We start from the raw sequence: 26,651 nt of genomic DNA, 5'->3' as shown, positions 1-26,651 counted from the left end.
GTGGGGGGGGTGTTGCAGGGAACCCTATGTAGTGTCTGCACTGGACCACCTGTTTGAGATTTAAAATGAAGCTATTTTACTTTATTTTCTGTACTTGTGGGGCCTCCCATACAGGGCTCAGGAGCCCTTGGAACCCTGCCCAGAGATCCCCCGCCAACCAGTCTTATGGTTCAGTGTGAGAGCCTGGACATGGTGCCAGGGATTTGCCAGATCACCCTGGTGGGGCTCCAGTGTGGTGCTGGGGCCAGAGAGATGGCACAGCAGGTGCTGTGCATGCCTCACATACAGCCAACCAGGGTCCAATCCCTAGCACCTCATATGGTCCTCCCAAGCCCTGCCACGAGTGATCCCTGAGCACACACCTAGGAGTAAGTCCTGAACATGGCTAGGTGTGGCCTAGGGGCCACCAAAAAACAAACAAACAAACAAACAAACAAACAGCAACAGCAAAAAACGTGGTCATGGTGCTTAAGCTTAAACCGGAGTCGGCTGCAGGCAAGGCACATACCTCAACCTTACTGGCTTAAATAGTTTTCCAGCCCAGCATCAACACAAATAAGACACAGTGAGCTTCAGTTTTGCTGTTCCCCAAGAGTGATATGCTGGTTCAGAAATGTGTCCTGAAGGAGAAGGGGCCAATGGCACTCATAGATCCTCCAGATCTGGAGGATTTTCCTGGGGCCAGAGAGATAGTCCAGAGGGTGACGTGCTTGTCTTGCCTTTGAACCAGCAGAACCTGTTCAAGCCCCCGACCCTGCCTATGGCCCCCAGCGCAGCACCACAATGACCCAGGAGCACCACTGGGTGTGGGGATCTCCCCAACAATGATCCTATTTTAATTTCATTTCTTTGTTTACCGTACATCAGATAGACAATAAGATTTTCATACATTCTTTGATTTTGCAGATCCCATAAAAAAATAGTTGGAATTGAAGATTTAAGGAAAGAATGTTGCTGTAACATATTCTGATTGACTTCAAAGAATGATGCCAGGAACTTAATAAAGGTATAGTTAGCTAGTAATTTAATTTAATAATATAAACTGGTATTCCTTTTTTTGTTTGTTGGGGGGGGGGGTTGGCCACACCTTGTAAAGCTAGGTGCTACTCCTGACTCTGTGCTCTGCGCAGCTGGCAGGATACAAGTCAAGTGCCCTGTACCACCGCTCCAGCCCTTCAAGAGAACCATTTCCTAATGCTATGGATTTTAAAGTGAATAGAATTGACCACCACAGAAAAGGCTGAATCACTATCTCATAGATTACTTTTGGTGGAATAACAACTAATAACTGTTTTCAGTTATGTTCTTTCTTTTTTAAAATGTTTTTTATTTTCAGACTGGAGCGATAGCACAGTGGGTAGGGTGTTTGCCTTGCACACGGCCGACCTGGGTTCAATTCCACTGCTTCTCTCAAAGAGCCTGGCATGCTACCGAGAGTGAGAGTATCTAACCTGCACCGCAAAACCTGGCAAGCTACCCGTGCCATATTCGATATGCCAAAAACAGTAACAACAAGTCTCACAGTTTATTGTGAGATATTACTGGTGCCCGCTGGAGCAAATCGATGAACAACGGGAAGACAGTGCTACAGTGCTTATTTTTTGCCTCACAGGCAGTGTTAAGGGGGTGGAGGGAAGGGGAGAGAACCATGTGGTACCGGGCTTGAGTGCTGGGTTCCATGTGTGCTCCAGCCTTAGAACCGCTTTCTCCGCCCGTTCCTTTAAGTTCCTTTCAGTAAGGCTCTCTCTCTCTCTCTCTCTCTCTCTCTCTCTCTCTCTCTCTCTCTTTCTCTCTCTCTCTCTTTAATTTTTATTAGTGAGACACCATGAGGTACAGTTGTAGACTTACAAATTTTGTGCTTGGGTTTCAATTATACAATGATCAAATACTCACCCCTCCAACAGTGCCTTTTTCCACCACCACGAATCCCAATATGCCCCACCCCCCATCCCACCCTTCCTCTGTGGCAGGGCATTCCCCTCTGTTTTCTCCTTTGGGGTGTTGAGGTTTGCAAAAGAGGCATTGAGTGGCAATCATGTTTGGTCTATAGTCTACTTTCAGCATGCTTCTCCCATCCTGGGAGCATCCTACCAACACCCTTTATTTGGTGCTCCCTTCTCTATCTGAGTTGCCTTTTCCCCTAGCATGTGTGGCTGGCCTCCAAGCCATGGAGCAAAATTCTGGTACTAATCTCAGCCATTCTTGGGTATTAGTCTCCTATTTTGTTACTTTATGTTCCCCCAGATAAATGCAATATTTCTATGTCTATCCCTCTCTTTCTGACTCATTTTGCTTAACATGATACTTTACATGTAGATGACTGGTTAAAGAAACTTCGGTAAGGCTCTCTTATCCTCTGTTCCTTGGGTAAATTGTACTATCTCTTGTTCATGTTACAAAAGTGGAAGGCCGGCCAGACCCTAAGGCTGGCAATGCTCAGCAACTTGATCAGGGAAAGAATTAAAAACAGAAGTGTGGGAGCGAGCAGGCACCCCTCGTGTGGTGCGGTGGGAACAGTCAGAAGTTCAGAGTTGGAGTGCTAGCAGATGTGACCTTCTGGCACAAAGGCTTCTGACCATATAAAAGGTCTGGAACTTCTTGAGCACAACAGAAAGTTTTCTGGAATGATCTTTTGGCAATGTGTAGACTTTCATATCTAAACAAAGTGATTGGCTTAGGATCTCCTTACTTGCAAGATTACAGTCCATTTTCCATTTTATATACACAAGTGGGACTGAAGAGATTGTACGGTGGGTAGGGCATTTGCCTTGTATGCCGCTGACCAGGGTTCGATCCCCGGCCTCCCATATGGTCCCCCTGGGCACTGGCAGGAGTTATCCTTGAGTGCAGAGGCAGGTGTGGCCCCCAAACAAACAAATAGAAAAAGAATTGTATACACAAGCATGAATGAAGAAGTGGCTTAAGGTGTCTTATGCAATGAGAAGGGAAAGCACTGCAATTGTGGGGTAATACATGTGAACCCCACCCAACCCTCCTCAAAATAAAAACCAAAACTAGAGAAATGTAACTTGGTTCTTCTCCTACCCAGAAAGGAAGTTCAACACAACACGAGGTTTCCCTTTAACCTGATTATGTAAAATAATACATTTTCTTTTTATCTGTCACAGTCTAGGATTGAGGTACAATTTTATTTTTCTAAAAGTTTTTATATCTCTATTGCTCTAAAGTCTTGCTTCACAGGTTAGTTGTCTACTATCCTCATCATGAAACCCTGCATTTCCCAGCCAGGATATTCCAAGGAGGCCAAAGGGAAAATTCTGTGAACAGGGCACTGAGGCCTGAGACTCAGAGGGTCGGGGGGCACTCAGGAAGGAAAGAAGGCCAGGAGACACCATGGTCCGGGAAGGGTTGAGAAACAAAGACTGAACCCACACAGAAGAAAGTGAAATGACGAATCTTTCTTTAATATATCTTAGTGCCTTCAGCATGACTCACTCCTGCTCCAAGTGGTGAGGCTGCAGGACCAGGAAACGGGTCTCCACACCCCCACAGTCTTGGCTCTGGGGGTGAGCGCTCTGGTCTCCTTGGGCTTGGCACCGAGAGCCAGGGGTTGGCCATCTGACTGTCCCCTGCTGGGAAGACACACGCGGCCCAAGATGACTCTGCAGGAAGTGGCCGCTTGCTCCTTCGGCCATGGCCATGCCAGGCCCTGGTGAGATGGATCCCGGGCTGAACGTGGCCCAGTCCTACGGGAGGTTGTTGAAAACTCACCGGGAGTTTCTGGTCACGCACATCCGCAACACTCAGTGTCTGCTGGACAACCTACAGAAGAATGACTACTTCACGGCAGAGGACGCGGACATCGTGGGCGCCTGCCCCACAAAGCCCAGCCAGGTGCGGAGACTGGGTGGGGGCCTGGTCCAGGGCGAGCTGGGCAGAGCTTCCTGCATGGGGCTGAGGCTCTCTTGGGGTAGGCTGTTCGCAGGACTGAACACTGAGCTGTGGGCTTAGACACAATCCTCATGTTCATGATGAGAGAAAGTGCCTTGTTCCTCTCAGCCCTCCCTGCTGTGTATGTGGGAGCAAATCACTTTTTTTTTTTTGAGGAGTTCACACCTAGTGGTGCTCAGGGTTTACTCCTGGCTCTGTGCTCAAAAATTTTTCCTGGTGGGACTTCAGGGACCACTGGGGTATTGGGGATCGAATCTGGATGCCCAACTTGCTGTACTGTCTCTCCAGCTCCAACAACTCATTTTCAACTTTCAGTTAAACAAAAGTGAAAGCAAGCAAATGAGAAGAGAAAGTTTGCAGAGTTGGGTCAGAGCAATAGTGCAATGGGTTGGGCATTTGCCTTGCACGCAACTGGCAAGAGTTTGATCATATGATCATGGGTCATCACCTATGATCCCTGGATCCCCGCCAGGAGTGAATCCAGAATACAGGGCCAGAAGCATTGCTGGGTGAGGTACCCCAAACAGAAACAAACAACCCCCTTCCACCACACACACACACAACAGTGACAAAGAAGAAAGCCAGCAGAGTTGGGGTATTTACACTCTGGGGAGACTGAGAAAGGATGCCCCCAGAGTGTGGGATCTGAGCTGGGAGAGGGTCTCCTGCTCTCGCTCTGGGAACTCTTGTCAGCCCAGGTTTCACTGTTGCTTTGTGTCACCTTCTGCAAGAGGAAAGTGGAGGCACCAGAAACTCCTCTCCAGTTAGTGAAGGACAGAACCTGTTTGGAACATGATCTTGACGAGCCATCACCTGCCAGCTCACACCTTCCTACATGAACCTTCCTCAGGTCCGCAAAATCCTGGACTTGGTCCAGAGCAAGGGTGAGGAGGTGTCTGAGTTCTTCCTCCACGTGCTCCAGCAGCTCGAGGATGCGTACGTGGACCTCAAGCCCTGGCTGTCTGAGACCGGTTTCTCCCCTTCCCGCTTCATTCAGAACAAAACTGTTGTCAACACAGACCCAGGTACTGACCCCCGGCTGGGTAGGTGGGTGGGTGAGGTCACCTGGACTTGGACTTGGGTTGTGCTGCAGGAGGTGTGTCCAGCAAAGCATGGAAGTGTGTCCTGAGGCGGCTGTGTCCTTTAGGAGAGAAGAGCTGGTCCTGTCACTCCAGTGGTGAGGGGTCCATGAAAGGGACCTTATCTAGAGGGTCTGAGGATTGGGGCGTTGCCTCTGTTCCAAACTTTGCACACAGCCTGCTTGATGCACGGAGGCATTCATGATCACACACAGTCAGGGTGGTTTTTTTTTTTCTTTTTGGGAGGAGAGTGTGGGTCACACCCGGCATTGTTCAGGGGTGACTCCCAGCTCTGCACTCAGAGGTGACTCCTGACAGGGCTCTCGGGATCATATGGGATGGCAAGAATAGAACCTGGGTCAGCCACATGTAAGGCAAGTGTCCTTCCCTGTACTATCATTCTGGTCTTGGCACGTTTTTTCTTCTAGAAGTGGGTTATAGTGACGCTGGTGGAAGTTTAAACATTTACTAAAAACCTCGACTGGTGCATAAGAGCAATGTCTTCATGGAACGAAAATGAAGTCATAATTGGCTTTAATACATAGATCCATGTCCCAGAGGCTCACTTGATCACTTCCCGTTAATTGTCGATTTGCTCGAGTGGGCGCCAGTAACGTCTCCATTTGTCCCTGTCACGTGCTAGTGTAGCCCAATGGCGTCTGTTCGCTCTAGGAACATGAAGAGCCTCAAACCGATGGTTCATGATCTTGATGAAGAAGTCTGACCATGTGGTAGGTGGGCGGCCACGCGATCTTTTGACATCCCGTGGAATCCTGTCGGTAACAGCTCTAGAGGCTAGGCACTCAAATTGGACAACAGTTGGGGTTTAGTAATCAATGAATTTGGAAATATATAATGGGGGTCCAATTTCTCTAATTATAAACAAAAATCCAGAAATGAATTTAAAGGAAGCTTCTGTGGTCTGGGGAAGGAGCACTTCCTTCTGCTGTTAGCCTCATTTGTAGCTCAGATTTTCTGGGCACCCAGTGGGGCCCAGGTTGGTTATGAGGGGCCCCCTCCCCGAGTGGAAGCCAGGAGTCACTGTGGGTCAGTCGCTTGGCTGCCCAGTCCCCACACCACGGCCTGGGAGAAGCAGGCCTGGAGTGTAACGTCCAGTGTGGAAAGGTTGCTGATCTCCCTCGTCCCCTGGGCTGTGCTGAGGTCACTCAGGCACTGTGCCTGCAGCCTGCACATAAATGTCCAAGGTTGTAACTCATGAAGTTCTGGCTTTTGAGGGTCGTGAGAATCTGTTCCTTCACGGGCAATGGAACACGGGAAACGAATGTGGGCCAGTGGCTCTTTCCTGAGTTCCAGTTCACTGAACAGAAGGGTGCTGATTCAACAAGGGTAGGGGGCAGTGGGGGTGGATTGGTGCAGTGAGTTCAGGGAGAGCCTGTCCAGGGAGGACAGGAGGAAGCTGGTCTCAAGCCCTGACCCCAGTTGAACTTCATCCCGGACCTTTGTGTGGACTTGGTATTTTTGGTTTTGTTTTGGGACCACTCCCAGCGGTGCTCAGGACTTCTGGTTCTGCACTCAAGGATCACTCCTGGGGGGGGTGGGGGGTCAGGGGACCACATTGGGATAGGAGGTGTGCCAGGCAAACGCCCTACTGGCGGTACATCACACCAGCCTGGCTCGTGAGTTCCTATTTACTTCTCTCAGCACGGGTTTCTGCCCCTTTCTCTCTGCCCATCCCCCTCCCCACTCCCCACTGTACACCCACCCTCCTCCCCCCCCCCCCCACCACACACACACACACACACACTCCCTGCAGTGAGCAGGTACACGCAGAAGCTGCGCCAACAGCTGGGCCGCGACTCCAAGTTCATCCTGTGCTACGCGCAGAAGGAGGAGCTGCCGCTCGAGGAGCTGTACGTGGACACCATCGCGGAGCTGGTCAGCTTCAGCAACGAGAGCCTGGGCAGCCTGGGCAGCCCGGCCGGCCTGCTGGACCACTCGGCGGGCGTCCTGAACGAGCAGGCCGAGACGGTGTTCGTGGTGGGCGACGCGGGCGTGGGCAAGTCCATGCTGCTGCAGCGGCTGCAGAGCCTGTGGGCGGCCGGCCAGCTGGACGCGGGGCTCAAGTTCTTCTTCCACTTCCGCTGCCGCATGTTCAGCTGCTTCCAGGCGAGCGCGGCGCTGCCGCTGCGGGACCTGCTCTTCCAGCACTACTGCTACCCGGAGCAGGACCCCGAGGAGGTCTTCGCCTTCCTGCTGCGCTTTCCGCACACGGCGCTCTTCACCTTCGACGGCCTGGACGAGCTGCACTCGGACTTCGACCTGAGCGGCGTGCCCGACGCCTGCTCGCCCTGGGAGCCGGCGCACCCGCTGGCCCTGCTGGCCAGCCTGCTCAGCGGGCGGCTGCTCAAGGGGGCCCGCAAGGTGCTCACGGCGCGCACGGGCACCGAGATCCCGCGGCCGCTGCTGCGCAAGAAGGTGCAGCTGCGCGGCTTCTCGCCCGACCACCTGCGCGCCTACACCCGCAGGGTGTTCCCCGACCGCGCCACGCACGGCCGCCTGCTCGAGCAGCTGGAGGCCAACCCCAGCCTCTGCAGCCTGTGCGCGGTGCCCCTCTTCTGCTGGATCATCTTCCGCTGCTTCCAGCACTTCCCGCGCGCAGCTGACCGCGCGCCGCAGCTGCCCTCCAGCTGCCTGACGCTCACCGACGTCTTCCTGCTGGTCACCGAGGTGCACCTCAACCGCACGCAGCCCACCAGCCTGGTACAGCGCAACACGCGCAGCCGGATGCAGACGTTCCGCGCCGGCCGGCCCACGCTGCTCTCGCTGGGCCGCGTGGCCCGCTGGGGCCTGGAGAAGAACCTCTTCGTCTTCAACCAGGAGGAGGTGCAGGCGGCCGAGGTCCAGGACGAGGACCTGCAGCTGGGCTTCCTGCGTGCCGGTCAGGAGCTGGGACTGGACGGGGCGCAGCCCACCTACGAGTTTTTCCACCTCACGCTCCAGGCCTTCTTGGCCGCCTTCTTCCTGGTGGTGGACCACAAGGTGGGCACGCGGGAGCTGCTCCGCTTTTTCCAGGAGTGGGCGCCGCCCGGGAAGGCCGCCGCCGCGCCCTCGGGTTCCTGCTTCCCTCGCCTCCAGTGCCTGGGGGGTCGCGGCGTCGTCGGGGAAGACCCCTTCCGGGCCAAGGACCATCTGCAGTTCACCAACCTCTTCCTGTGCGGGCTGTTGTCCAAGGCCAAACAGAAGCTGCTGCAGCACCTGGTGCCCGCCTCGTTACTGCGAAGGAAGCGCCGCGCCCTGTGCGGCCACCTCTTTGCCAGCCTGCGCGCCTACCTGAAGGGCCTGCCCCGGCTTCGCAGCGGGGGCTTCAACCAGGTGCAGGCCATGCCCACCTTCATCTGGATGGTGCGCTGCATCTTTGAGACGCAGAGTGAGAAGGTGGGGCAGCTGGCAGCCAAGGGCATCTGTGCCGACTACCTCAAGCTCACCTACTGCAATGCCCACTCTGCCGACTGCAGTGCCCTGGCCTTCGTGCTGCGCCATTTCCACAAGACCCTGGCGTTGGACCTGGACAACAACAACCTCAACGACTACGGAGTGCGGGAGCTGCAGCCTTGCTTCAGGCACCTCACGGTCATCAGGTGAGGCCACCGGTGTGGGAGGCTGTGGGGGGCGTGAGGGTGGTCCCAGCAGAGAGTGTGCACTCCTGGGTTCTTCTGATGTCCTCTAGCATGGGGACATCCCCATCTTCTGGACCTTGGAGAGAAAAAGCTTTAAACAGAGGGGCAGAATAACCCCAGCTGGGCACCCCGACCTAGCCGCTCAGCCTGAGTCGCTGTGCTGACGCAACTCAGTAGACACAAGCTGATTGGCCTTGATTGCACATGGGTGCAAAGCACCACGAACTAGACCTCACCTCGAGGCAGGGCACGATCTCACCTGTACAGAAGGGGGGTGGAGGCACAGAAAAGGGAACATGTGGGCCAGGGCACACAGTGGGACCGCAGCAGGCACTGAGTCAGCAGGACCCGGCCTTGTGAGAGACCTGGGAAGCTCAGGGAGAGCCCATGACGTAGGGCCCATGGAGTGCTGACAAGGCAGGAGCAGACTTGGTACAGGGGGACCCCGGCTGCTTTTCATGGACTAAACTGGCAACCCTGAGCCCCGAGGGGTCTGAGCAACAAGGATGCTGCCCCTGATGACAGCCAGGCAGAGGAACAGCTCCGACATCAGTCTCAGTAGGCCGGCTGAGGGCATGTCCCCGGGGAAGCACCAGTGTCTGACCTGTCATGCACCTGCAAGGACTTTGTAGGCCTCATACAAACCTCGGGCTGCCTGTTTCCCAACCCTGGCCTAGAGCAGTGAGGTCAGCCTCTTTCCCCCGGTTAGCAGTTCTGGAGTAAACGCCACCGGCTCAACCTTGCAGTCTCTCACATCACTGTCACTGGCTTGGGCATGCCTGAAGAGCAGAAGAGATTTGGGGCTAAGGTGGGTGCCTGTCACGGCCCTGCCAGAGTGTCTAGTGTGAGGGCTGTGCAGAGCTCAGCGCTGCCCCGGCCTGGGCTGGGAAGGCCTGGAACCTTCCCTGTGAAGCCTCCTGGGCCTCCTGCAGCAAATGCACCATAGAGGACTGGTCCTTGGCGCTGGCTCCAAGTGACAGTCGTTTTCTCTCCTGACAAGCAAAGGAGAAAGCAGGGGGAACTGGGAAGCCCCAACATTTGGAGCCGCCTGAGGGTGCATTAAAGATCAGATTGGGTTGACAGAGAAAACTTAAAAATGATATTAGTGGGGCCCAGGCATGTGAATTAGTGGTTGGTCAACTTGCCTTGCATATGTTGAGCCTTGGGTTTGAGCATCACAAAGCTCAGTGAAAAGGGAAGACGGGAGTGAGGGAGGGAAAGTTACAAGCCTGTTTCTCGTCAGGCAAGGGTCTATTGAGTGGTAGTTCTGAGCTGCTGTGGCACCTCCCTGCTGCCCGGACCCCAGGTTCTCTCCTGTCTTAGTACTTTCCCATCTTCACTCCCCGACTTCCACCTCTTGGTCTAACGTGGCTGCCGAGTTTCATCCATCAAGTCTACATGCCACTGCGAAGAAGAAAGAACAGGAACGACACATCGCGTTCTTTTCAGAAGACTTCTCAGCTATTGCTCACGAGACTTCTACTTGAATTTCACTGGGCAGACCTTTCACTGTGCCCAGCTGGAAATTGGGGGATCTTATTTCTAAGAAAGTCTAGCTTTGGGGAGTGACTCTTAGCTTCTGCCAGCCTGTGGTGGCTATGGAGTATGATACCTCCTGCGTCCTGCCACACGATGGACTCGGGACTGGGGCGGTGGAGAGGGAATTCAGAGTAGCTAGTTGGCTACTTCGATGTGGCCTAAAAATCAAACTTTTACCTGCTGCTTTTTACTCATTATAGAGGTCAACCTGTGTGCCCTAGTTTGGCCCTGAACTGTGTTTGTAAAAAAAAATGCCAGACTATTTGTTTGCATATTGATTGTTTCACACTGCGGGGGAATGTTTGTGATAGGGACTGAAGGTCTTGAAGAACCTAAAATATTTGCTCTTTGTCCCTTCAGGGAAACGAGTGCTGACCACTAGTCTGTCTCCTCCCTCACCCCCAACCCGACCTCCTTCCTCATGCCTGCCCCTCCCAATCCAATCCTGCTTCTGTTCCTTGGAGGTTTGGGCCAACAGAAGCAGTTTGGCTGTAGAATGGACCGAGGATGGATTACGTGACCACCTCGTGCAGCCTGCTAGAGCAGTTCCGCTGGGTCGCTGAGTTGACTGTCCTCATCCAGGGTGGGCCCATCCTGAAGTTCCTTGTCCTGCTCTCACTCCCAAGCTGGGCCCACGGAGGCAGCATCTGCATTCAGGATGAGTTGGCCATGATGGTGCAGATCTGCCCGTTCTAGTGGTGACTGCTCACACTCCATCATGCCAGGTTTTGCTCATGCGAGCTATTGTCAGCAGCAGCTGAGAGACTGTTGGCACTTTGGGTAGAATGTTTCTGCTGGGGACTGTTCTGAAGTTCCTGGGAGGGACCCTCTCTGGTCACTTGCAAGGTAGTGGGGCCTAAAAGAAACTGGAGGAGGGAGGGAGAGAGAGAGAGAGAGAGAGAGAGAGAGAGAGAGAGAGAGAGAGAGAGAGAGAGAATGTGTGTGTGAGAGTGTGTGTGTGTGGGTGAGGAGAATGTGTGTGTGAGAGTGTGTGTGTGTGGGTGAGGAGAATGTGTGTGTGTGAGTGTGTGAGATAATGTGTGAGAGAATATGTGCATGTGAGAGAGCATGTGTGAAAGTGTATGTATGTGCGTGAGAGAGACTGTGTGTATGTGAGAGAGAATGTGTGAGAGAGTGTGTGAGAGAGAATGTGTGAGAATGTGTGTGAGTGTGTGAGAGAGTAAGTGTGTGTGTAAGAGAGACAGAATTTCTGAGAGAGTGTGTGTGTGAGAGTATGTGTGTGAGAGTGTATGAGAGTGTATGTGTAAGAGAGAGTATGTGTGTATGAGAGAGAGTCTGCCTGATGCTTTCTGGAACAGGATCTCAGAGGTTCAGGGGACCTATCCCCACCTTTCTTTCATGTGTCCCCACGACTCCCTCTGTTGAATCAGGTGCTGAGGGGCTGGCGCAGGTACGGCTGATAACCAGGCTTTAGAGGGGCTCTTCTGCTGTGGAGGGATGGGGGTGTTCAATGCACTCAGGGGAAATTCATCTCATGTGCATCTCTGGGGTCTTTGGTTCCTGGATCCCTGTGGAATTCTTCCTAATGAGTAGCTTCTCCAATCTGTCTCCCTTCCTCTATTTTGTTTCAGACTCAGCGTGAACCGGATCACGGATGGTGGGGTAAAGGTACTCTATGAAGAGCTGACCAAATACAAAATTGTCACTTTCTTAGGGTAGGTATCTCCCAAGAGCACCGGGCCAGCTACATAGTTATAAAATAGAGCAGCGACACAGTGCTTCACATGTGGCCCTGAAGGTTGTCGTTGAGGTCCAGGCACCCAGCAAAGGATGTCCGGTGCCAGAAGCTGCTTCTGCCATGGCCCAAGACTGGAGCGACTCAGGAGAACTCAGTCCCAGCCCCTCACTTGTGCGACTGGGTTCCCATGAGTAGTTTCACCATGGCTGTTGGAGGAAATGTGATGATAAAATATCAGGGGATGTGCTCTGTGAACACCGGGAGAGTGTTTATGGATTAGGTTTCCCACCAAGGGTCCAAGATCCCTTATCCACACCATGTGGGGAAAGATATGAGACTAAATTCAGGTACATACTCAAAACTAAGGGGATGTGACAATAGTTCCTGCTATTAATGGGGTGAGGGTAATACCCCCACACCCTGAAGTATATTAATGTTTTGCAGCGGAATGCATGCATACTCAGGCCAGGTGGGGTAAAGATAAAGACGTGTACCGTAACTGCTAGAACAGTGATGAAGAATGTTGTTGTTGTTTTTTCCTTTTTTTCTTTTTGGGTCACACCGAACAATGCTCAGGGGTAATTTCTGGCTCTGCACCCAGGAATTATGCCTAGTGGTGTTCGGAGGACCATATGGGATGCCGGAGATCGAACCTGGGTCGCCACATGTAAGGCAAACACCCTACCCGCTGTACTATCGCTCTGGCCCCAGAGTGTTGTATTTTTAACACCTTTGGGGTCTGGGAGTTGGACATAAGGGATCATGGGTGAGTCCAGCCTTCATGCAGGCTCAACTGGAGCCAGTCAGTCACCATCTCGGCCTGTGTTCCCTTCATGAGGACACTGAAGAGGGCATCCCCCACTCCAGCTTTATGCCCCCACCAAGCTGGAGTCTGAAAGAGAAAGTTCCACTTTTCTCTTCTTTCTGTCCTTCTGTCGCATGCTGGTGATGCAATGACTGGCAGTCAGGCAGTGCTGAGGTTTCCAGAGAAGCAGCAGTTCCCCTTTGAGATGCTGATTGTCATCTTAATCCCAGCCACCCATCAAGCACCATTACTGACTCTTGGGGAAGGAGTGGGGCTTGGAATGGTCTCATCTCCTCTTCATGACAGTTCTGTGTGAGAGCACAAATCCTGTCCTGTATTGTAGATGGATAAAAGGGGCATGAAGGGTAAGCAACTTGTCTATCGTCAAAAGCTGGGACAGTGTGGACCTGCTCTGAACCCAGTCTGTGTGCCATGCGCGACTTCTCCATACCCCGCCTTTCTCCCTTCAGCCCAGATTTCACAAAGCAGCAGTAGTATGTATTCAGTTAAAAATAGGGCAACTGAGTGTGTATTACTGTGGACGGAATCCATGTCTCACACATGTAAGACTGATGCTCTGTTACTGAGACACACCTTCCACATAACACTGGGAGTTATAGTCTCGTGGCTGTGTTTTCTCTCAAAGGCTGTACAACAACCAGATTACTGATGTTGGGGCTGGCTACGTGGCCAGGATCCTGGAAGAATGCGAAAGCCTCACACACCTCAAGTAAGTGTGTGTTTGTAGAGAGGGAGGTAGGCATGTGTGGGGGAGGGAGTGCATTTCCTTAGTAGTCTCTCTCTTTCTCTGGTTTTTTAATCATACTGGAAGTGCTCAGGGCTTACTCCTGGCTCTGTGCTCAGGGATTACTCCTGTGGGTTCAGGGGACCATTTAGTGCACCAGGAATTGAATCTGGATCAGTTGCTTGTCAGGCAGGCACTCTGCCTTCTGTACTATTGCTCCCATCCCAGTTTCTCTTCTCTTATATCCCGTCATTAGTCGAATAATAAAGAGCCTTCACCCCAAAGTCTTGTCTGCTTTCCCCTGAGCCAGTATTCATATTAGGAACCCAGTTTGTGGAAAGTGAGCTTGACTGTGGGAAGGGACATTGGTTACTCTGTGTGTGTGTGTGTGTGTGTGTAGGTGGGAGGGAGGGACACACTTGGCATATGGATGACATTGATTGTCTGCAGAAGAATGACCACAGTGAACCCTCTTTCTGTAATCCTTTTTCCTCTTGAAGGAGTTTCTCACTGTCTAGTCTTTGACAGGACTAAATCCCAATACTACTTACTAGGTGTCTTATAAGCACCAGAAAATAAGTTCTCACATTTCTAGAGGGCTGAAGTTCAAGATCCAATTCTGAGTTCACTTCCTAGTGGAAAGTCATTTCCTGGTTCGCTTCCTGGTGAGAGGTCATTTCCTGATTCACTTCCTGCTCTCCTTACCGTACCCTCACATGGTGGGAAAGGAGACCTTGGAACTCTCAGGGCCTCATGGACTCACTGATCCCATGTGTGGCAGTTCTACCCACATGAGCTCAGGCGCTCCAGGGGCTCCATTTCCCAGCACCATCTCTAGGATTTTTAACTTGTGAATTTGTGGGGGACATCTAGGCACATGTGGTCGTAAACAAGCACTGAGCCCTGGAATGTCCTGGACACAGACTTGGAGCCCCTTGTTCCTCCCTATGATGGGAATACTCCTTGATCATGGCAGTTCACATAGCAAACTCCCCACCAGCCAATGGAAACGAGGGACAAACAAACAAACACTGTCCTCCCATTGTTCATCGATTTTCCTCAAGCGGGCCCAGTAACATCTCCATTTTGAGACTTGTTGTTACTGTGTTTGGCATATTGAATATGTCATGGGTAGCTTGCCAGGCTTTGCTGTGAGGGCGAGATACTCTCGGTAGCTTGCTGGGCTCTCTGAGAGGGGCGGAGGAATCAAACCTGGCTTGGCCGGGCTGGCTGCGTGCAAAGCAAACGCCCTACCACTAAATAAGGGACACTGGAGGTCATTTAGAACCTGTGACAAGGCCCAGGTCCCAGTGTTTTGCAGAGATCCCCTGAGAGGATGTTAGGGCATGAGTGCTGTGAGCCTCAGGAGGAAGTGCTCACCCTCCAGGAAGTTCAGAGCATCACACCATGCTCTGTGTGCCAGGGAAGTGTCCCCTCATATCTCCAGGCTGACAGGGCCGCACTCTCTCCACAGACTGGGAGCAAACAAAATCACAAGTGAAGGAGGGAAGTGTCTCGCCCTGGCAGTGAAAAATAGCAAGTCCATCTTTGATATTGGGTGAGTAGAGGTGAACGTATGTGTGCGCATGGCGGTGTTTTGTACGTAACCATAATGGAAGGCCCTGGGGGCAAGCATGCATAGAGGTATTGAACACCCACTCCTGATACCCATGTGGCCCACTGATGTTTCCTGGAGAGGATGGGGAGGCCTGGGATGTCTGCTCGTCCCTGCATAGACTTCTGTTGAAATCCTGTGGGTTCAGCCAGTCTGGTGCATCTCTAAGGCACATGTGTATCTTAGGGGTTTGTTTTATAAATGACGGCACAGTCGTAGAGGAGAAAACCACAAACAATCATGAAATAAAGTTACCAAGTCAGATTGGAGGGGGAGAAACCTCCAATATGCTGTATTCTCTGGAGGCTTTTTTAAAACGTTGTGGTGAAGTATATGTAACAGGAAAGTGACCACCTGCACCATTTTTGTGTGTGCAGCCCGATACATCCTTCTTTGTGTGGCCATCATACCACGCCCAGCGTGATTTTTGTTAACTTTCCCCATAAACAATCCTTCCCATTGACCTCTCCTCTAACCCCAGAACCCACCAATATTTCTATTTGCGGTTTTTTTTTGAGGTGGGTCCATACCCTGAAGTGCTCAGGGATTACTCCTGACTCTGTGCTCAGGGATCACTTCTGGCAGGGCCCATATGTGGTGCTGGGGATAGAACCCGGGTCTGCCATGTACTGCACTATCTCTCTATCCACCCACCAAAGTGCGTTCTGTGTGTGTGTGTGTGTGTGTGTGTGTGTGTGTGCATGCACATACACACAGTATTGAGATAGAACCCTGGGCCTCACACAATAAAACATGCTTTATTTTACCAAGGCACATCCCAGGCCTAGTATTTGTCTTGTTATTATTTAAAATTTATTTTCATTTTTTCTTTTTGGGTCACACCTGGCGATGCACAGGGGTTACTCCTGGCTCTGCACTCAGGAATTACTCCTGGCAGTGCTTGGGGGACCATATGGGATATTGGTAATCGAACCCAGGTTGGCTTCATGCAAGGCAAATGTCCTACTCGTTGTGCTACGGCTCCAGCCCCTGTTTTCATTTTTTAATTAAAAAGCGTTTTATAGGGGCCACATCCATGGTTTTGGGGGGATGGCATGGGGTGTTGTGGCCCAGACTCAGGGTATCACACTTGCTCCGCCTATGTCTGTCCTGCTGCTCATCCTTCAGTGCCCACTGGAAAGGGTTTGTCTCTGGTAACCCTTATTTCTCTCGGCATCCTGTGTCCCCCATTCACCAGTGGCTTGTCTCTAGAGGTGCTTATTTGAGGTGGGTCCCTCAGGGTGTCCTGAGGGAGGAGAGGAGAGTTTCTGCCCGGCCCAGCCAAATGGTGGCCACTTCCCCATGAGGCCGGCTGATATCCCTGCACGGGGAAGGACCAAGGCCAGCGAGTTTCTGCTGGTGCCTCCTGAGAACTGTCTCAGGCTGAGCTGTGGCTCTGCCGTGGGCACGAGCTTCCCAGGGATCAGGCCCCAGCTTCCACCCCCACACTGTGTGCCCCTGCCCAACACCTCTAGATGTGTCATCACCCCACTCCAACAATAAAGCCAAATAACAGATTTACAGTAAGCTAGCAGCCTACCCAGCACCACATGGGTGTCCTGGGGCACAGAGCCAGTACTGGGCACTGAGCACTGCTGGATGTGGCCCAGACCCTGCCCCTTCTCTCCCACAATAAGAAGTGTCTCAGTTCCTGCCCAGCACAGGCTGGGAGCATGGCACATGCCTGGCATGAACACCCCTAGTATGATGTCGAGTATAGGGTGGCAGCTGCCAGGAGCTTTGGGTACAGGCGTCCTCGGCTTGTGGCGGCTGAGCCCAGATGAACCCACAGTGAGGAATCTCCGAAGCTGGAGCACTGACCACACGGTGCACCAGAAGGTGGAGGTAGTTTGCCCTGGCGAGGGCGTGGCCAACGGGGGTGAGGTCTGCTGCCAGCACCCGAGTTTCAGGAAGCGGGAGTATCGTGACCTCCACCTGGGGCCGGACGAGCATTCAAGTCCATGGAATGAGAGTCACTACACAGTAGTGAAGTCAGAGGTCTGCAGTGGAGGCAGAGAGAGCTGGGCACGTGCTGCTGTTTCTGGAGCGGTGATGAGTGCCCACTCCCAGCCAGCTTGTCCCATGCACCCCAGGCTCTCGGGCTTCTGTGGTACTCGGGTTCTGCCTTGCCCTTTTTTTAAAAAATTTTTTTATTTTTAAATTTTTATTAGTGAAACACCATGAGGTACAGTTGTAGACTTACAAATTTTTGTGCTTGGGTTTCAGTTATACAATAATCAAGTACCCATCCCTCCACCAGTGCCCATTTTCCACCACCACGGGTCCCAGTATTGCTCCCACCCCCCACTCCCCCATCCCCCGCTGTCTTTGTGGCAGGGCATTCCCTTTCGTTCTCTTTCTCCTTTCGGGTGTTGTGGTTTAGCCAGAATCTGGAAAAAACCCGAGTGCCCGAGAACAGATGACTGATTAAAGAAACTTTGGTACATTTACACAATGGAGTACTATGTAGCTGTTAGAAAAGATGAAGTCATGAAATTTATATACAAGTGGTACTACATGGAAAGTATCATGCTAAGTGAAGTGAGTCAGAAAGAGAGGGACAGACATAGAAAGATTGCATTCATCTGGGGAACATAAAGTAACAAAATAGGAGACTAACACCCAAGAGTGGCTGAAATTAGTACCAGGAATTCTGCCTTGCCCTTTGAGCGGAAACCCAGTGCAGCTCTGAGGGATGCTGAGCTTGCCGCTGCTCCAGGCACTGGGCAGATGGTGGGTCGACACTTCTTCTGCTTGGGGAATGTGCAGGCGAGTGGCTGTGGCAGGAGAGAAGGGCCGTGTGTGGTCCACACTCACGGTCTTGTCTCTGCCCTCAGGATGTGGGGCAACAGGATCGGAGATGAAGGAGCTGTGGCCTTCGCCGAGGCACTGAGGAACCACCCGAGCTTGACCAACCTGAGGTGACTGAGTCCCTGAGGCCCCTGTTGTTTTCAGGCAGTAGTTACTTTCCTCAGATAGCCGTGTCTGTGTGTCTGTGTGTATCTCTGTGTGTGTGTGTGAATCTGTGTCTCTCTGTGTGTGTATCTTTGTATATGTGTGTCTGTATGTATGTGTGTGTGTGTCTGTGTGCGTTTCTCCCTGCATGTATACGCGTACATGTAGATGTGTGAATTATCTCCTGACGTGGACAGGATAGACACTTAAGTCAATCCTTCTGCTGATTTGGCTGGGTGAGTGGGCCCCAGCCCACTTGGGGGTACAGTTATAGAATGTGGGGGTGTCTGTGAGACGGTCTAATGCTCCAGCGTGTGTTTCTTCCTAGTCTTGCGTTCAACGGCATCTCTACGGAAGGCGGGAAGAGCCTTGCACGGGCCCTGCAGCAGAACAAGACTCTCAGAATATTCTGGTAACAGCCACAGTCAGCCGGACGGGGTGGGGCTCAGGAATGATTCCCAAGGTTGTGACTGCCTGAAATTTCGTGTGTGGGGGGGGAGGGGTACTGGGGGATGGGGCACACCTGGTGATGCTCAGGGGCTACTCTTGGGTCCTGCTTGGGGGTGGGGGACTCACCATGTGTCCCCAGGCATTGAGCACAGGCAGAGCACATGCTGCAGTCTTCTAAACCGTCTCCCCAACCCCTAGTCTGTAATCTTCCCCCCCCTTTGCCAGGGGGACGTTGGGGGCCACACCCAGAGGAGCTTAGAGGTTATCCCTGGCACAGGGGACTCTACAAGGGATAGAACCAGGGTTGACTACATGCAAGAGAAGTGCCTTGACCCCTGTATTATCCATCTGGACCGCCAGCCTGAAATCTTAACTGAAGAGCTTCTCTAGATGGAAAAAGTTCTAGGCTTTTCCTCAAAGTGAGGCTCATCATTTTATCTCCTAGAGAAAAGCCATTCCCAGAAGCAAAAGTGGGGTGCGGGGTTAGACACCCTAACTTCTTTGCTGCCCTGGCCTCAGGGAGCCAGGAGTCCAGCTTCCTTCCACGGGGCTCTTCCCCTGCCCCCCCACCACACCCCCTCTCCTAGGAGCCACACCAGGATTTGCCCTTTCTACTCCAGCCACCTGTCACCCGTCCTAGGAGGACCACAGTCCTCTTCTGCTCAGGAATGTCACCTCAGGCAGGGAGAACGTTTGGTGGCTGCACATGTCATTCAGTCCATCTTGGCTTGCATTTGCTCCCCTGGGCCCAGTGCTCCTGGAGAAGGGAGCTGCACTGCTGGCTTATCTCTTTTCTCACAGCTCAGTCCCAGGCTGACCTCAGCCAGAGCTCCAGTGATGCCTGCTGATGCCAGTACTGATACCTGCTGGGTGCATTGCTAAGACTTTCCCCCTCAGAATATATGTTTTAAAAGATTTTGGAAAGTAATATGTGATTTGAACCAAAGGAAAAAAAAAGAGATGGAAATTTGAAAAGTAGGAAGAGAAAGTATCCCTCCCCCCATACCCACCCATTTCCCAAATAGAACCTTCCTTCTGTCTTGGACTGTATTCCAGCTTTCTAGCATTGGTATGCATATTCACATACATACCTACATGTATATTTAAATTATTTTAAACTTAAAATAACAGAATCGCATTTAGTAAGTGCTTTTAAAAATCTGAACCTTCGGGGGCGGGAGAGATAGTACAGTGGGTAGGGCACTTGCTTTGAAGTTAGCCAACCTGGGTTTGCTCCCTGGCACCTCAGCTGGTCCCCTGAACACTGCCAGGAGTGATCCTGAGCACCATCAGGTCTGTTCCCCAGACAAACAATCTGAAACTTGTATTGGACCATCTCACCACATTTCATATTACTCAGCTTTTCCCAACCTCAAGGCGTTGGATATTTTGGTATAGATCAGCCTGTGATAGGAGGGTCACCTGTACACTTGATCATGTTTAACAGCTTCCCTGGTTCCTAATGATGTCCCACAGCTGATATACTTGGTGTCCCCAGTGATGATCAAGAATGTCCCCAGCCACTTGCTAACGTCTGCCAGAAGGGGAAGTGCCCTTACTGAGACCTGCTCCCCATATGACATGTCAGAGTGGTTCTCCGGTGCTGGTGTGCTCTGTGCATTGCTTCCTATCTTCCTCACATGTTAATGATCCCCTCACCTCGCTGGCCAAGCCAGTCCCAGACCCCTGCAGCTCCAGGGCACTCAAATCCCCCAATCTCCACCTCCTTCTTTGCACCCCCTCCTTCTGGCTGCACAGTTCCATTGAACCGTCCCGATTTCTACTATTTGCTTGGTCTCTTCGAGCTCATGGTTTGCATTATGGCAGATAATACTGCCATCAGCCCTGCATGCAGAGATGGATCCTTGTGTGAACTTCTTTGCACCTTGGAGGGTCCATTCCCAGACATCTAATCATTGTTCCAAAGCAAAAACACACTGAAGGTCTGGATAGACACCATTGAATTATCCATCAAGGAAGATTTTTTTTAATTAAAAGTTGCTTCCATTCCAATAATAATTCCATTCTTCTCTGTATCTACTGGCACAGAGGGGTTCGATTCTTTTGGCGTTGGGGTGCTCCAGGCCCTCTCTGCTTTATCTAGACCCTTTCTGGTTCAGGAACAATTGAGAACCTTCTTGTGTCCACACTCACTGGACCTGGGTCCTTCACAGTGACCACTGCATGAGGCACTGGGCACATTTTGGTTTGGGGCCACGCCTATCTGTGCTCAGGGCTTACACCTGGCTTTGCACTCAAGCATCACAGCTGGAAGTGCTCAGGAGTGTCAGGGATCAAATCCAGGTCAGCTGCCTGCAACACTAGGCAGTTTAACTCCCAGGCAACAAGCTCTGCTTGGTCTGCACATGACTGACTTTGGTAACACTTGTCATTTGTTGGGGGTTGGAGATCGGACAAGGAGGACTTGAGCCCTCTTCTTGGTGGACTCATTTTCTGGGAGACCTGAGGGCTGAGAATGGCTGGGGAGAAAGTATAGGCTTCTTAGAAAGAGGAGCCTGCGGAAAGGACTTGCTCTGGAAATGAATCTCTGTGGACTCATGGTGCTCTGAGGCCAGCCAGAGGGCCCGGCTGTCTGCAGGGTTTCCAGCAAGGGCTTGGCTGCATGATCTGGAGTGACTTGGGCTGGGCGTTCACTGCTGTGAGGTCATTCGAAGGGAGAGTGTTAGAAGGGGACCAGGCATGGAGGACTGTCCTGAAACAACACTTCCTTCCTCTCTAGGCTCACCAAAAATGAACTCAATGATGAAGTCGCAGAGAGCATCGCAGAAATGCTGCAAGTCAACCAGACACTGGAAAATTTATGGTAGTTCATATGCTTCTTACAAGAAAAGTATTTTTTTTTGAGAGGATTGGGTGTTTTGTTTTTGTAAAGTCTTACTGGTGCTTCCTTGGATATTAACCCTTTATTAGATGAGTGCTGGGCAAATATTTTCTCCCAGTCTTTGGGATGTCCTTTTATTCTGGTTCATTTCTGCAGCCGTGCAGAAGCTTCTTAGTGATGCAGATCTTTGCTTCCTCTTGCTTGGCCTTTATTCCCATTGGGAGTGGATATCTGAATCTAGATTTTATTCCTCCCCAGGGCACGTGCATAAGTGACGATGCTGCACATGTGCCCGCAGAGTCACAGGCACCAGTGGTGCTGCTCAGCCTGTTCTGTGCACCTGGGGGTCCCTGTGGTGCCTTCTTGGGTGTCCCACTTCGGCTGCAGTGCTTGCACACACCAGGTGGTGGCGCTCCAGAGGCACTGTGATCTAGTGATAGCACCAGAACTGAACCTGGGATCTTGCTCTTGTTTCTGCCACTGAGCCAGTCCCTTGGCTCCCTTTTGAGTTTGAGTTCCAAATTCCAAATTTATTAATATTATTTTCAATGCCAGGGATTGACCCCAGCACTGCACATATGCAAGGCAAAGCCTCCACTGCTGAGTTATATTCCTGGCCCCAGATCCACTACTTTATTCTGCTCTGTGTGATCTAGACAGTCTTAGGTAGGTGGGATGCAGTGGTCAGAGACGGTCTTCCCTCGGCAGATCTGATGCCCTCTCGTTTTGTGACACAGGGTCTATTTTTCAGGCTCATCCAGAATCAGATCACAGCCAAGGGGGTGACCTGCCTAGCAGATGCCTTACAGAAGAATACGGGTATAAAGGAGATATGGTAAGCCGCTCCTCTGGCTCCCGCTCATGACAGTGGCCACTGGCTCAGCCCAGGTGCTGTGCGCCAGGCATGCGCAGATTTGCATCCATTTCTGGCCTTTCCAGCGACCTCTCAGGTGGGGAGCTACTCTCTGTCTCACAGACGCAGAAACAAACCCAGACCAGCCTCTCACCTGAGAGGAGAAACAAGATTCAGAACCTTGTCCCCGGGAAAGGAGTTCCCACCAAGGATGAATTAATTGGGGATTATGGGTCTGTGCCATCGATGGGCAGGTGGCTGGGTGTGGGGGTGGGATGGGGTGGTTGTTCAGACCCCTTTGTGGGATTCAGGAGTCATTTCCAGGCTGCCTTTCTCAACTTCCGGTTGGCTTGCTCCTGCCAGTAGAGAGAAATCAGGAGGCATGGGGCTAGAGCCTGCAGGCTCTTTAAGTTGGCCATAGGCCCCTAGAGAGGTGCTGAGGACACAGGAGCTGCAGGACAGCAGTGTGAGTGAGGAAGGACAGAGGACCCCTGTCTGGACTCTGCCATGCCCTGCCGAGTGAGCGAGCGGCATGGCCTGGAGACCCTGGTGGGCCCTGAGCTGGTTTTTTTCCTGGCATGCAGCTGCCGGGGCTTTCTTCTGGAGCTGAAGTGCAACCATGCTCTGATCACAGACTCAGCCCAGGGGTAGCTGCTCATTAACTACTATCCTTTGTGACCAGAGAGGAGAATTTCACAGCCAACAGCAGCAACAACAGAGATCAGACAGAGCAGAGTCCCTGACCTTCACTTCTGGGAAAGAGTTTTTCCAAATTCTGCTTTGGAACTTGTTAGCGGGTTGGGATGTCCTTTGCAGTGGGTTGTAGCATTGCTTCTAGGGTGGAAGGGGGAGAATGCAGTGCGCAGAGTTGTCTCACTTATTTCTGGTGTGCGTGCACATGGATGTGGCTCACTGGGTCAAGTGTCTTTTCCACTTAGGGACACGGCCAAACATTCGAAAAGCAGTGTGAGAGCCGCTGAGGATGAGCATCTTACAGGCCACTGCAAGACAGGCCCTTACTGCTCCCTCCGGCCCTGGAACATGTCAAGATAGAAAAGTTCTAACACGCATTGAGCTGGACCCTGAGTAAGCCTTTCCATGTCTTGTTGAATATGGCTTGCTGATATTTTGAGGATTTTTACACCTATAATCAAAGTTCAAGACAAGAAAGCTTCAAAGAGAACTTCTACTAATACTCAAAGATAATGCTTATACTTCTCAAATTCTACAGAAAATTAAAGAGGAGGGAGACTTCAGAACTCATTAAGAGCTCAAATCACCCCGATAGCATAAATCAGGCAAAAACACACCACACACACAAATTACAAGCCATTATTCCTGATGAAATGGATGTGAAGGGGTTCAGAGAGGTAGTACAGCAAGTAAGGTACTTGCCTTGCATGTGACCAACCCAGGCTCAATCCCTGGTGCCATATATTGTCCCCCAAACCCCATCAGGAGTGATCTCTGAGCACAGAGCCAGGAGTAGGCCTTGAACACAACTGGGTATAGCCCAAAAACAAAAACAAAAAAAGAATTGAAGCTTATTCACCGTGATTAAGTGGGTTTTATTACAGGGGCTGGAGCGATAGCACAGTGGTAGGGCGTTTGCCTTGCACGCAGCCAACATGGCCGACCCGAGTTCGATTCCTCTGCCCCTCTCCGAGAGCCCGGCAAGCTGCCGAGAGTATCATGCCCGCACGGCAGAGCCTGGCAAGCTCCCCGTGATGTATTCGATATGCCAAACACAGTAACAACAAAGTCTCCAATGGAGACGTTACTGGGCCCGCTCGAGCAAACCGATGATCAACGGGAGGGCCTTTACCTTTACCTTTACCCTATTACAGGGACACAATGATGGTTCAGCGTTACAAAACAACATGATATACCACACATTAATAAAAGGAAGAATACATATCATATGGTCATGTCAATAGATGGAGACCAAGTTCATCATTCATTTATGGTTTAAATATAGTTAGACTGTCTTTAGTACGTGCAGGGAAAATTGACAGTCACGTGTCAAAGTGTGAAGCTGGACCTCCTATCTTATACCACACATCAAGTTAACTGAAAATGAATGAAAATCTTCAGTATAAGACCTTAAAACCATGGACTTCCTGAAAGAAAACATAGTGAACTCCTTGATGTCGGTCTTCGTGATATTTTCCTGGATTTGACCTCTAAGATAGGAGCAGCAAAAGCAAAATAAGCAAATGGATCTAAGACTTCTGTCTGTTAAGGGAAGCTTTTGACAAAATGGAAAGGTAATCACTGGGAAAGGCATTTACAAATTATATACCCAATAGAGGGGGAATATGAAGACTATACAAAGAAATCATACTTCTTAATAAAAAATATGAATAAAAATGGACAAAGAAATGAGATAGAGATTTTCCTAAAGAAGATATACAGACAGCAAACTGGAACATTAAAAAAAAAGTCTAATCAGCACAACAGTACAGCGGGGAGGGCATTTACCTGACAGGTGACTGACCAGGGTTTGAACCTCAGCATTCCATATGAAAACTGAAAAAAAAATTGAAAAAATGTCCAAGAAATATGGTCAGTAAACACTGTGAAGACCATGTCATGAAGTATACAAATGTCGAATCATTTATGCCTTACACTTGAAATAAAGAGCCTGTTCAACTCCGCTTCAGAGAAAAGAACACAGGCAGGACAAATGCCTCTGAAGCGCAAGAAAGGAACCGAAACTTTGATTAAGTTCATGGCTACAGAGGTTGGTGACAGCAGTGCGATGCCATTCCTAGAGGGACACTGGCTGCAAAGGGTTAATATCATTATCACACATGTAGCTTTAATTTCCTAGTCACATGAAACACCGAAGCATGCTAGCAACACTGAATGAAACGAGGTATGCAGCAGCCCCTGATGCTTGACTTCTTTTGTTTCCCTCCCACAGCCTAAATGGAAACCCCATCAAGCCCGAGGAGGCCAGTGTCTTCAAAGATGACAAACGAATCGTCTGTTTCTGAGAGGACATTTTCCTGCATGTAGATCTTGGCCCCGGGAGACCATCTGGTATTGTAGCCTGTGCCATGCTGTAGTCAAGGCTAGTGCCCTGTGAGGCGTCTCCACCACGGGCAGCCGAGAACCTCCCTGCCCTCAGCCTCCTTGTGGGTATGGGAGCGGCAGACTCAGGCGAGTGCTGATTTTCCAGGAGACTGCCCTGGTGAGCTGCCTGAGGAACCGTTACAATACTAAAGAGGTCTGAAAGCTCTCCCGGAATCTACAGACCTGAGACCGGGCTCACCAGAGCCTGTCCGTCTCTAAGGACCATCTCACCACTGCTTTCACAGAAGGACTGAGAAAATGCAGTGCCAACCTGGTGCCAAGCTGCCCGGAGAAGAAGTGCTCAATGAACAGGAAATATTTTACCTGAAAATTCTCTTCCTCTCCTTCCCTTGCCCATGTGTTGCTATAATAGGCAGCTTCCCAACTCTTTGCACAGGCCTGGGATTTGATTCATCCAAAGGTTTTGCTGGGGGTTGGTACCGAGAAAAGGGCTTGTGTTTTAGTCCTGGGGTCTCGCTGCTAACACTGAAGACCATCTCAGCTGGCCTAAGGGGAAAGGACAATGCCTTCACGAGGCTGAATTCCTACTCAAGCCTTCTGACCTTGAGTCAGGCTGACCTCCTCGGTAAGGCTAATATGATGGGCAAAGGTGTTTTGCTCCCCAGGGAAAAACCTCCTGTGTTCCAGAAGGAAGGAGCTATCACATGCCTCGGTGCAGATGCCCCTGAGTAGCTGAGAATGTGCCCGAGTTGGCGAGCCCCCCGGGAGGCTTTTCTCACTGCTTACCAATATGGCGGCTTGGTGGTGAATGCTGAGCAGAGGAGGGTGAAAAGGGCAGATAACTCGTTCCTCTGCCAATTCTTTTGTTAATAAAATACTGAAACACTCACTTCAAGTCGGGGATGTTTTCAGAGAACTCAGCCAGGTGAGCTGGGATCCCAGAACTGTATGCCTGGCTCCTTCTGTGTGCTCTCAGGCCAGCTCAGATCCTTCCTCAGAGCTTGGTGCTGAGTGGAAGACCCAGGGGGGACGATGCACTGAGTGGGGTCATGGGGGGCGCCCAACATTCGGGGGCCACTGCACTAGCCTTGTCTATAGCATGGCATAAGCTATGATACCAGATGGTCTCCCAGGGCTAATTTTTAGGTAAAATAGAAAAAGAATGACTACAGTTCTTCCTGTTCTGTATAGCAGCAGTGGGAAGGTGTCATCAGGAGTCGGGCTCAGTGTCATGCGCAAACCCAGTAGTGGTGGCACCATTTCCCTACAGCGCTGCCCTGGGGCTTCCCAGCCCACCCTCCCCTCATCTTCCCCAGGCTCTGGATGTTCACTCAAGTGCCCTGTCAGACAAACCTCTCCAGAACACAGGCTCTGGCCAGCAAGTGTCCAGAAAGCTCTGACAAATAAACTTGTCAAAGGTGCTCAGGCTTAACCTCAGATTTTGCAGAGAACCACGCTTCTCAGCTGAACAAAACTCCTA

At 51.3% G+C, this 26,651-nt stretch overlaps 1 protein-coding gene across 1 annotated transcript; it reads left to right on the top strand.

Moving 5' to 3' along the window:
* The first annotated feature begins 944 nt into the window (after window positions 1-944).
* Window positions 945-26,155, top strand: NOD1 (nucleotide binding oligomerization domain containing 1). Its single transcript, XM_056118365.1, has 12 exons — window positions 945-1,006; window positions 3,438-3,855; window positions 4,763-4,937; window positions 6,766-8,590; window positions 11,761-11,844; window positions 13,319-13,402; window positions 14,892-14,975; window positions 17,870-17,953; window positions 18,316-18,399; window positions 21,178-21,261; window positions 22,031-22,114; window positions 25,059-26,155. Exons 2-12 carry the CDS (start codon window positions 3,655-3,657, stop codon window positions 25,129-25,131), a joined length of 2,862 nt encoding a protein of 953 aa, XP_055974340.1. The 5' UTR covers window positions 945-1,006; window positions 3,438-3,654; the 3' UTR covers window positions 25,132-26,155.
* Window positions 26,156-26,651: the final 496 nt, after the last annotated feature.

Source organism: Sorex fumeus, unplaced genomic scaffold (genome assembly GCF_029834395.1).
Source record: "Sorex fumeus unplaced genomic scaffold, SorFum_2.1 ptg000037l, whole genome shotgun sequence".
Classification (NCBI taxonomy): domain Eukaryota; kingdom Metazoa; phylum Chordata; class Mammalia; order Eulipotyphla; family Soricidae; genus Sorex; species Sorex fumeus.
This window is presented reverse-complemented; position numbering and strand designations above follow the sequence as displayed.